Source organism: Wolffia australiana, chromosome 3, assembly GCF_029677425.1.
Source record: "Wolffia australiana isolate 7733 chromosome 3, ASM2967742v1".
NCBI lineage: Eukaryota > Viridiplantae > Streptophyta > Magnoliopsida > Alismatales > Araceae > Wolffia > Wolffia australiana.
The window spans coordinates 16,291,233-16,303,220 of record NC_135837.1 but is presented as its reverse complement, the minus strand read 5'-3'; the positions used below and the strand labels follow the sequence as shown (position 1 = coordinate 16,303,220).

At 42.9% G+C, this 11,988-nt stretch overlaps 1 protein-coding gene and 1 pseudogene across 1 annotated transcript; both read left to right on the top strand.

Moving 5' to 3' along the window:
- Window positions 1-747: 747 nt before the first annotated feature.
- Window positions 748-1,482, top strand: LOC144701420 (glutathione S-transferase U18 pseudogene; annotated as a pseudogene).
- Window positions 1,483-9,526: 8,044 nt separating this feature from the next.
- On the top strand, window positions 9,527-11,013 carry LOC144701079 (nuclear ribonuclease Z-like). The gene is made up of 8 exons (XM_078572768.1): window positions 9,527-9,709; window positions 9,794-9,956; window positions 10,020-10,090; window positions 10,169-10,264; window positions 10,339-10,452; window positions 10,530-10,598; window positions 10,677-10,751; window positions 10,821-11,013. Exons 1-8 carry the CDS (start codon window positions 9,542-9,544, stop codon window positions 10,899-10,901), a joined length of 837 nt encoding a protein of 278 aa, XP_078428894.1. The 5' UTR covers window positions 9,527-9,541; the 3' UTR covers window positions 10,902-11,013.
- Window positions 11,014-11,988: the final 975 nt, after the last annotated feature.

Here is an 11,988-nt window from a genome sequence, read left to right as displayed (position 1 = left end):
AAGTGGAGGCGGGAATAGGAGGCGGGATTTGGTATGTTTTTTTTCTAAGTATTTGGTACATTTTTTTCTAAGTAATTGGTACATTTTTATGTATGACTTCACTTCGTTTTCTCTCTTGATTTTTCGGTATGTGTCTTTCTTCAGTTCGTGAACATGATGTTTGATTGTTTTGTCTTCTTTTTAGTTCAATTGTATTTGTTAGTATTTGATTGCTGAAACAATTGGATTACGTATTCTCTTTATCTTTGATTCTCTCTTTTGCTCTTTCCCTAATTATCTGATTCTCTCCTTTCCTCGCTTTCTCTCTCTCTACTTTTCTCTCATTCCCTAACTCTGTCTCTAGTTTTCTCTCGGTCCCTAATTCTCTCTTTCTCTCTCCCTAATTATCTCTTTCTCTCTTTCTATCATTCTCTGATTTTCTCTTTTTCTATCTCCGATTCTCTCTCTCCCTCTAATTTTCTGATCATCTCTGTCTCTCTGTCTCTCTTATTCTTCCTTTCTATCTATCAAATTCTCCCTTTCTCTGTCTTTAATTCCCTCTTTCTGTTCGTCTGTCTAATTCTGTCTCTAATTATAAGATTTTCTTTCTAATTCTCTGATGCTATCTTGTTTGCCAAGTAATCTCCATCTATTTAATGCAGAGATCTCGAGAGAAAGATAAGAAAGAAACCTGTGAAGCAGAGAGAGTTGGAGATGGACTAGACAGAGGAGGTGAAGGTTCTAGGAGCATGGCCGAGTCCCTTCGTGATGAGGGCAACGATCGCGCTACACCTGAAGAAGGTGGACTACGAGTTCATCGTAGAGACAATGAACCCCAAGAGCGAGCTTCTGCTGACTTCCAACCCCGTCCACCAGAAAATCCCGGTTCTTTTCCACAATGGTAAACCAATCAACGAGTCTCTCGTCAACTTGCAGTACGTTGACGAGACATGAACCTACACCCACCCGGTTCTCCCCGCCAACTCCTACGACCGCGCCATCGCTCGCTTCTGGGCGTCCTACATCAACGATAAGGTAACCAAACAACGATATTTCCTTTATCTGAAGAGAAACCCACGTCCAAATTCTACTTTAAACTTAGAGATTCCCCTCGTCTTGTCTTCCTTGCAGTGGATTCCGCTGCTATGGGAGTTTTTGAAGACGAAGTCAGGCGAGGAGAAGGAAGCATTATTGGGGCAAGTGTTTGAGGGCGTGAAGTTGCTAGAGGAGGCTTTGAGGACTTGTGGCAGGGGGGGGGGAAGTGGTTAGGAGGAGACGCCGCGGGGGTACGTGGCTATCGTTCTTAGTAGTTTCTTGGGCTGGGTACGCGTCATCGAGAAGTTATCGGGAGTGAAGGTTCTAGACGGGGACAAGTTCCCTTCTTTGATTGAATGGGCGGATGGGTTTTGCGAGGAGGAGGAAGTCAAGAGTGTGATGCCGGAGACAGAGAAGCTTGTGGAGTTCGCCTTTGCGAGGTTTGGAGTTTGCGCTCCGTCCAAGTGAGAAGAGCTCCTCGTCTGATGTGGTGATAAATATTTGCTTAACTGTCTCCTCTCCCTTCTGTCTACATGTCTCCAAGTTGGCTATACTTTGCCAGATGCATAACATTTTTTTGTAATTTTGTGCAGTTTTGTTTATTTTCCAATCATTTTATGCAATTTTTGAGTCTACGTGCGAATTATGTTCTTTTTCATGTGAATTTTGTTCGTTTTGTGCGAATTTGTTCGTTTGTGCAAATTTGTTCAGTTAGTGCGAATTTGTGCAAATTGTGCGAATTGTTTGAACATCTGTTCTAATTTTCGCACATAAAAAGAACATCACACCGAACAGACCCCTGTGCGGTTCGTTTGTGCGAATTTTGTGTTCGTTTTAAATGAACAAAACAGAACGACCATGTCTCCCACCCCACATGCACGCCACCTGTCTGGTCACGCTTCAAACTCAGCGGGAGGACCCATGGTATTGCCGGATCAATGCGCCATGTTGATACCCGTCGGCTACAGCTCGCATCCACCACCGGACTCTACCGGCATCGACCGACCCAAGGTTGTGCCCCCCTTATTCGGTCGATCGCTTGAGCTACCTTGCCGCCCATCACCCTCCTCGCCTCAGCTCTCCGACTCCACGTGTCAAGCTATCCCGTGCTACCTCCCAACACGCCTCCATGGTGCCTACCCGTACCGGCCCCTTGCATCGACTAAGACTTTGACAATGATCAACACCGCCGATGAGGTACGTCGTTCCCCTTGCTCATTAGTTATATTACGTCTTTCAGTATATTTTTGGCTGCACTCCACCGCGCTTGGGTTAGAATAGGTGAGAGATATAACGAGAAAACTACATCTCGAGTGAATTTTTAGGCATGGGTCGAGCCCGTCCATTACGTGCGAGCGTCCACGGAATTATTCCATTCAATGTCGTAGTCATCGTCGTCACTCCGACGAGGGTCAAAAGGTCATAATCACCTTCACCGATCGCCCATCCTGGAGCTCGGCGAACCCCACGAGTCGAGGCCTACACATACATCCCCCTAGGGTTCATTACATCACGTAGTTACATTCCCCTTAGGGAATTTATCTTTCAGACGATGTCACTGACGACATCTGACATCATCTGGGTATCCCAGCATTGTCCCGATATCTGACCGGACAACATCATCGACGACGTCTGATATCACTTTCCCTTTTATCTCCTCACTACTCCCCAAACCATCAACTCAACCTCCTCTGCTTCGGGGATTCTCGGAGCTCGACCCATTTCACAGCCTTTATCGATATCACCACATCCAACTACCTTTTCAAATTACACTTCGTTGTCTCATGAACCTCTTAACTCCACTCCAGATTCATCAACACCACCTTCATCTCCTTCAGCCCATGCACCATCGACATCCGCTCCTCCCTCCTCTGACACATCAACTCGGCCTACTCGAACTCTTTGTGACTTATATGCCTCAAGAGTGCATGTTCCCACCAATACTACCCCGACTCCCACCTCTTCTCCCCTACCATCATCTCTGACACTCACAACTCTTCCCGCTGAACCTACCTCCTACGCTATCGCTGCTCGTCACCCCTCTTGGAAGCAAGCCGTGCTTGAAGAATATCAAGCCCTCATCCGCAACAGGACACGGATTCTTGTCCTGCCTCAAACCCAGACGCGTGTTCTCGGTTGCAAATGGATTTATCAGTATAAAACTAACCCCAATGGGTCTCTTGATCGTTATAAAGCTAGACTTGTTACACAAGGATATCGTCTAACTGTTGGGCTCGACTATGAGGAGACGGTTAGCCCCGTCATCAAGGTAACCTCCATCTGTTTACTTCTCTCAATTGCATTCATCAACTAGACATCTTGAATGTGTTTCTCCACAATGACCTTCAAGAAAATGTCTACATGTGACAGCCACCTGGCTTCACACACCCCAGGTATCCCTCCCATCTTTGCCTTCTCAAGAAATCACTCTATGGTTTAAAACAAGCCCCCCGGGCATTCCTTAAACTTTCTACCTACCTCCTCTCTCTTGGTTTTACCGGGTCTTGCACCAATTCTTCTCTATTTTTTTAAAATCATTCTAATTCGCGCCTCTACTCCTAATTTATGTCGACGATTTCATTGTTATCGGGTTTGACTCGTTGTGTATCTACGAACTCCTCTCCTATCTTCTCCACGTCTTTGCCATTCGCGACCCAGGCCCCCCTCGTCAATTCCTTAGTCTTGAACTCATTCCGCACTCCCAAGGACTTCTTCTCTCTCAATCTAAATATCTCTCAAGGATTCTCCACTGCGTCAACATGCACCACTGAAATCCTACTGTCACTCCTTCTCCCTCCGCACCTCTGTCTTCTGCCTCCAAATCTTACGATGCCAATTTCTATCGCCAAATCGTGGGCTCTTTCTAGTATCTTACTCTTACTCACCCGGACATCTGCTACACATTCAACCGAGCATGTCAACACATGCACGATCCTCAACCGGTCCATTGGAAGGCTGTCAAGCATCTGCTACGTTACCTCAAAGGTACTCTTCATCACACTCTCACCTTTTCTTCTAACACACACTCTACTTTAAGTGTGTTCAGTTACGCCGACAGGGCGGGCGACATCAATGATTGGCATTCTACTAGTGGTTATCTAATCTACCATGGCACCAACTTAATCTCCTGGAATTCCAAAAAGCAAGCCTCCCTTTCTCACTCTAGCACTGAAGCTGAATACAAAGCACTTGCCAATGCGACATCCGAACTTATCTGGATCTAGTCTCTCATGCGTGAACTCCATCTCCCCTCAATACCACCTCCCATCCTGTGGTGTGACAACCTCAGTGCTACCTATCTCACAAGGAATCCTGTATTTCATGTACGCATGAAGCATGTGGATATCGATTTTCACTTCGTTAATGGACTCGTGGCGGCCAACCTTCTGCAAATCAAGTTCACCTCAAGCCATAGGCAGTTTGCTGACATCTTGACAAAAAGTCTACCTAAAAAACTGTTTCTTCGTCTCCGTTCCAAGCTCAACCTCACTCCCTTGTTGAGCTTGTCGGCGGGGTGTCAAGCCATCTCATGATGACACGTCAGTCCATGACAGACCAAACGGCATGCCATCATTTCTTCCCAGTGAAACATCTCCCCATGCGCCATCATCTCCCAGAAAACCATCATTATAGCCAATCTCCCATACTAGTGATCGCCCGTCCCGATACCAGTATCGGATGACGGTATCGGGATGGATGCAGTATCATATACCAGAAAGGGAATTTCTAGTATCCATTTTTTTTGATATCCGATATCGATATCCGTCTCGATGTCGTCATCTGCCTACGTCTCAGGGGGAAGATGACGACATCGGTTTTCGATGTTGGATATCAAATTCCAATATCCAACACCTAAAACACCATTTCATGTTTTTTTTATTCGAGACTTTCGAATCTCTTTCGATTCGAAAGTTTTGAATAAAAAATACACAAATTTTGTTTGTCACCTTTGTGCATGGCAGATGGTCTAGCGGTTAGCGGACAGCAGACGGCGGACGGCGCCAAAGGCGGAATCGACAGACGGCTGACGGTGGTAAGTTCTTCTTCCCGTTCTTTCCCTTTGCCCTGGAAGTCAATTTTTTTTCTTCTTCTTCCGCTATTTCTCTTCTTCTTCTCCTGGCAATTTTCATCTTCTTCATGTTCATTAAAATGTTGAAATTTCCAGTTTGGTTGCATGTATTCAAAGACTTTTATTTGAAATTAAAGTATATGTAGCTTTAATTTGTTTTTATCTTCCTCAATTAATTTAGCCTTTGCAAGTTTGCATTCTAGTTTTTACCATTTCGTTTTTTGATATCTTTCAACAATAACCATGTTATTTTCACGACTATGTGCATTCATGTTTTTATCTTCGCTGAAGATGGCGTTTAATTCAGCTGTTTGATTTTATATCTCAGTTTGTTTTTTTTAATTCATCTGTTGTATGTTGTTTACACACTATACCAAGTTTTCTAGTTGAAGAAAGTTGTATATACACAGGGTTGCATGTTGTTTTCATATTTCACTCTCTCCCTATATTTCTTAGTTTCTCTCTGTCTTTCTCATTCTTTATCTTTCTCTTTACCTTTCATTCTGTCTCACTGTCTCTTATTCTTTCTCTATATCTAAAACACACTCTATCTCTTACTCTTTCTGTCTTAATCTTTCCCTCTTTCTCACTCTTTCTCTTTCTCCATGTCTTTCATTCTCTCTCACTGTCTCTTGCTCTGGCTCACTACTTTTCTCTCTTACTCTCTCTGTCTCTTTAACTCTTTTGTGTCACTTTCTCAATCTCGCGTCTCTCTGTCTTTCAGTCTCTCTCTTACTCTATTTCCTAATGTGTCTCTCTCTCACTCTCTGTCCTTCTCACTCTTCATATATGTTTGTCTTCAGTATCTTTATCTCTCTTAGTGTGTGTGTGTGTGTCCCTCTCTCTGACTACATCTGGACCCAAACATTTTCCATCACTCATTCTCTATGTCCCCCAATCTCTCTTATTTTTTCTACTTCTCTCTCATTATCTTTTACTCTTTCTCCCTCTGTGTCTCTCACTCTTTATCTCTCCGACTCTTTCAGTTGTTATCTCTATTTTTGTTTATCTCTTGTTCTTTGTCTTTATTTTTCAATCTCCCTTACTCTCTCTTTGTTTGTCTCACTATCTATCTCTTACTCTTTCTCTCTTCGTCTTTCTTGCTTTCTGTCTCTTACTCTTTCTCTCTTTGTCTCTCTCACCCTCTGTCTTACTCTTTCTCTCTTTGCCTTTGTCACTCTCTCACTCTGTGACTCTTTCTTGCTTTGCCTTACTCATTCTCCCTCTGTCTCACTCTTTCACTCTTTGTCTCTATCATCCTCTCTCAGTCTGTCTCTGTGTCTTTCAATATCTCCCTCTTACTCCTCTCTTTTTGTCTATCTCCCTCAGTCACTCGCTTACTCAGTCTCTCTTTCTCACTCGTTCTCTCTATCTCTGTGTCTTCCAGTCTAACTTTCAGTCACTTACTAAGTCTCTCTTTCTCACTCGTTCTCTCTGTATTTTGTTTTTTATTTACTTCTACATTCGTCTCCTCTGTCATTTTTCCAATTCTCTTCTTCTTTCCTCTTCCTCTCTTCTCTTCAGTTCTCTTTAAGGGCATCTTCTTCCCCTCCTTTGCTCTTTTGTCCTCTCCTCCATGCCTCTCTCCTTTCTCAAATCTCTTCCCTTCTTCTCCTTCTCTCTTCGCATAGTTTCTTTAATTTTCAATTCAAGTTTTTTACTGAAATTTTCCTTGCTGGATGCTGCTGATGTTTTTCTTTTTTAATTCTACCTTCATCTCCTCTGTCTTTTTTCCAATTCTCTTCTTCTTTCCTCATCCCCTCTGCTCTTCTATTCTCTTCTCATCATTGCATAACCTTTCTTCTTGCAAGTTTATCCTGAAAGTTGTGCAGCTGCGGCTGTTTTTTAAAAGAGTTTCCAATTTCTTTATAGTGTTCAGTTTCTTTATTGTGTTATGTTCATTGTATCTCATATTTTTTGCGTACGTAGTTGATAACTTCTTTAGAGTTTTAAGCATAGCTCATCAACATGCGTTGATGTATGAACCAATTGTTGCTAACCAAATTATGCTTCTCAGAACCATGAACCCACGTAGAGGTAGCATCCCACCCCAAGACTGCTCTAGGGCAAGACCCAATTGTCCTGAAGGTACGGGCGCGGGAACATCTCGTGCCATGCAGACCCACCCTCGTTCAAACCGTTCAGTCATCATTGACTACTTCAAACACATTGGTGATGGGTACTATGCATGCTTATTGTGCCGTGAGAGGAACCATCACAATAAGAAAAAATGATCAAGCGGCAGGCCGACAAGAGCACCAACGTATTTTGGAGACATTACCAACATTAAAAATCTACACTTACCTGATGTAGATACTTTAAAATTAGTATTATAAAATTTTCACTTAATTCACTAATATAAACATTATGTATTTAAACCATGTTAAAGATCCAAATAGTGTGGGCATCTTTTGTTAAAAAATTCCAACATTTTCCTATAAATTCCTGAATTTTCCAACATTAAAGATTTACACTTACCCAATGTCGAGACTTCAGAATTACTAATATACATTTAAATTTTCACTTAATTCACTAATGCAAATATTAGGTATTTAAACTACGTTAAAGATCCAAATAGTGTGGGCATCTTTTGTTAAAAATTTTCAACATTTTCCTATAACATTCTAGTAAAAATCTACATTTACCCAATATAGAGACTTAAAAATTACTGATATACATATTTAAAATTTTCACTTAATTCACTAATATAAATACTAGGTATTTAAACCACATTAAAGATCCAAATAGTGTGGGCATCGTTTGTTAAAAATTTTCAACATTTTCCTATAAAATACTAGATTTTTACAACATTAAAAATCTATACTTACCCAATGTAGAGACTTCAAAATTAGTAATATACAAACTTAAATTTTTACTTAATTCACTAATATAAATATTAGGTATTTAAACCATGTTAAATATTAGTATGGGCATCTTTTGTTAAAAATTTTCAACATTTTCCTATAAATTTCTGATTTTTCCAACATTAAAAATTTGCACTTACCCAATGTAGAGACTTCAAAATTACTAATATACACTTAAATTTGCACTTAATTCACTAATGCAAATATTAGGTATTTAAACCATGTTAAATTTGCACTTAATTCAATAATTTAAAATTTGGCTATATTGTGTGTCTGTAAGTCTTTAAATGATGTTTTAGATCAACATAGTGTGGGCATTAATTGTAGAATTTTCAACATTTCCAAAAAAGATTTTGCATGTTATCATGTATTTATTGGTGGATAGGTATCCATCTTCCACATACATGCTATACCTTTAATAAAAATAACCTTCTATTTTATTTTCTAATTTCGAGATAAATATTTTAAATATTCCTTAGTCCACATGAAAAAATTAGGTTACACGTTGCACGATTATGAATCCAGATAAATTATTTATAGGGGCTTAATGAATAAATTTTGATTTTCGTATAGTTCTCGGACTCAAATTTGGACAATATAAGGTCAGAGGGGCATTTCTCTAATAATGTTACATGCAACATCCATTGCGTGCGCAACATAATACAAGGGTATATATGAAAAACGACTGGACCGACTTTAAACCTTAAATTTTTTTAGAAATCTACCATATGGGATTGTGACAGATTCGGAAAAAATATTTGGATAACGGTTACCGATATCCGATGTCCGAGATCTGTCTCGTCCGTGGATCACTGGTATTTGTCACCGATATCTGTCCACACTTCAAAGACGGATATCGACCGATATCCAATATCAGACACCGTCCCGGTTTGATTGCCGATATCAGATATTGGATACCGGACAGATATCGGTTGGACAAACACTGTCCCAGACACCCGTCGTTCAAGGGGCGCCCTAAACATCTATAAGTCGGGCTCTCGGTGTACTTAAAAACAGATCTTCTTCTTCTTCTTTAATCCCTTCTTTTCAATTTAGTTGTTCAGCAAGCATTGAGTCAGTGTTCTTCTCTTCACCTCCTTCCTTGGTCTCCATTCCTCTTCGACCATTCTTTAATTGAGAGAGAGAGAGAGAGAGAGAGAGAGAGAGAGAGAGAGAGAGAGAGAGAGAGAGAGAGAGAGAGAGAGAGAGAGAGAGAGAGAGAGAGAGAGAGAGAGAGAGAGAGAGAGAGAGAGAGAGAGAGAGAGAGAGAGAGAGAGAGAGAGAGAGAGAGAGAGAGAGAGAGATGAATGACAAATGTTCGTGATTTTCTGTCATCTGTTCGTCATTTTCGTCATCCATTATCCGTCGTGAATGACAAATGACTAAAAGCTCTCCCTTCAGTCATCCGTCCGTCGTTACCGGATGACGTTTTGAACGAACGGATGACGAAACGGCATCCGTCCTACAGCGCTAGTGTTTGGCAACATCAGCGAAAAATATCATAATCAAGGACACGTGTCACAAACACAGACAGCGTTCTTCCCCAGGCGGTCTGAAACGTATAAATACTCTAAAAATCTCCCTCTCAGAAAAGATGGCTATGGTGGTTGAAGGTTACCCCATCGAGGGGATTTCAGTCGGAGGGCAGGAGACCTGCGTCGTCTTCCCCACGCTCAAGATCGCCTTCGACATCGGCCGATCTCCTCGTCGCGCCGTCTCCCCAGACTTTCTCTTCATCTCGCACGGCCACATGGATCACATCGTAATCAATCAATCAATCTCCTTCTCCGTTTTTCCCGCAAATTTTCGCTCAAGATCTTCCTCCAATCCATGGCGATGGCTTCAGGGAGCGCTGCCGATGTTCGTGGCCAGCCGCGCCACGTACAGGATGAAGCCTCCGTTCATCTTCGTGCCCTCGGCGATCAGAGAGATCGTTGAGCGGCTCTTCGAGCTGTACCGCGCCATGGATCAGACCGAGCTCAAGCACAATCTCGTCTCTTTGAATGTCGGTAAAGCCTTGCCCCGTCTCGGCCTGCGTTGATCGTCCCTGAATTTGAACCAACTCCGTCCAGGCGAGGAGTTCCAATTGACGCAGGATCTGAAGGTGAGGCCGTTCAGAACCTATCACGTTGTTCCGAGGCAGGTTACCGATTTCTACCTTCGATTCAGGCGAAATTCCGCTGGATCGGATTTGATCTTTGATCTTGAATCCCGCCTACAGGGATATTTGATTTATACGGTGAGGCAGAAGCTTAAGAAAGACTATTCGAATCTCACCGGAGCGGAGATTAGGAATCTGAGGTTCTCCGGCGTGGAGGTTCGTAAGATCAGAACTAGTGTTCTTCATCGTAGATTCTCGGATTGTTCCTTCTTTTGGATCTTGACGAACAGGTCACCGGCGCCGTGGAAACTCCGGAAATTGCTTTCACCGGAGACACCCGATCGGATTTCATGCTCGATCCGCGGAACGCCGACGTGCTGAGGGCGCGCATCCTGATTATGGAGGTCATCCAGAAAAAAAAACGTAGATTTCTGCATTACCTCTCGTGATCTGAACGATGGATCTTGTCAATTTCTACCAGTGCACATTCATCGACGAGAACACGACCGCGGAGGAATCGAGGAACGGCGGCCATGTCCACATCTCCGAGGTGAAATTCGACCGAATTCCACCATCATCGATTCATGATCTTCTCGATTTTGAAAATTTCTTCAAATACACTCCGCAGATCGCCAGCCGCGCTGATCGATTCGGGAACAAAGCCATAATCTTGATCCATTTCTCAAGCAGATACTCCCAGAACGTAAGTTTCTCCAAGATCTAGGGTTCTTCCTCTTCCTGTTCGTTCTTCAGCGCTTCTTCATGCTCGCAGGAGATCGCCGCCGCCGTCGAGAATCTGCGTTCTCGTCTCCCCGGACTAGTCTTCGCGCTGACCGAGGGCTTCGCCGGATGACGCCACGACGTCCCTGTAACGTCATCTGGACCGTCCCGTCCCGTCCTGAACGGACCCTCTGTGGAATGGGACTTTTCAACAATAATAAAAAAGTAAGGAGGTAGTCACAAAAGCCGGGTATATATATTGTTTATTTATTGGGCGGTGGCTTTTTGCCACGTAATCGACGGTTGTACGATAAAGCCGTTGGCGGCAGCTGCACATGGCGGGAGAGTTTCAGCCCGTCGCTGCTATGGCGGGACGAGCTCCAATCTACATCGTCTCGATCGTTATCCGGAAGGAAGAAGACGACGAAATCGACCACGCGGTTAGATCACGTCGTCCGCACTTTATCAGCCGACAAATTCGCCAGGTTTTGATTAAGATTCTGTTGTTTTGAGGCCTTAGATGATCCATTTTCGCGCCGATCGTTATCGAAAGAAGAGTCGAAGTCTATCAATTATAGAGTTGATCGCGTCGTCCATACGGCATCAGCCGACAATTCGCCAGGTTTTGATTAGGATTGGGTTGTTCTGAGCCTGAGGATTATCCATTGTAACATCTATCGTTGAGTTGGATAGTCAAAGTCGGTTAATGATAAAGTAGATCACGTCGAAAACACGATAGGTTTTGACAAGGATTCCGATGTTTTTAGCCCTAGGATGATCAATTTGAACAGCGATCGTTTGCGAAAAGAGAGTTGGATTGTCTGAGTCAGTTAATGATATAGTACATCAGGTCGTACACACGGTAGGTTTTGATAAGGATTCAGATGTTTTGAGCCCTAGGATGATCAATTTGAACAGCGATCGTCTGCGAAAAGAGAGTTGGATTGTCTAAGTCAGTTAATGATATAGTACATCAGGTCGTACACATGGTAGGTTATGATAAGGATTCAGATGTTTTGAGCCCTAGGATGATCCATTTGAACACCGATCGTTTGCGAAAGGAGAGTTGGATCGTCTAAGTCAGTTAATGGCGGAGTAGATCACGTCGTACACACGGTATCGGCCTAGAATTTCGCCAGGTTTTGACAAGGATTCGGATGTTTTAGAGCCCTAGGATGATCCATTTGAACACCGATCGTTTGCGAAAGGAGAGTTGGCTC

Coding starts and splice junctions, on each gene's coding strand:
- LOC144701079 (XM_078572768.1), top strand. CDS start 9,542: ATGGCTATGGTGGTTGAAGGTTACCCCATCGAGGGGATTTCAGTCGGA. Junction 9,957..10,019: donor TCTCGTCTCTTTGAATGTCG/GTAAAGCCTTGC, acceptor AACTCCGTCCAG/GCGAGGAGTTCCAATTGACG. Junction 10,453..10,529: donor CGCGCATCCTGATTATGGAG/GTCATCCAGAAA, acceptor AATTTCTACCAG/TGCACATTCATCGACGAGAA.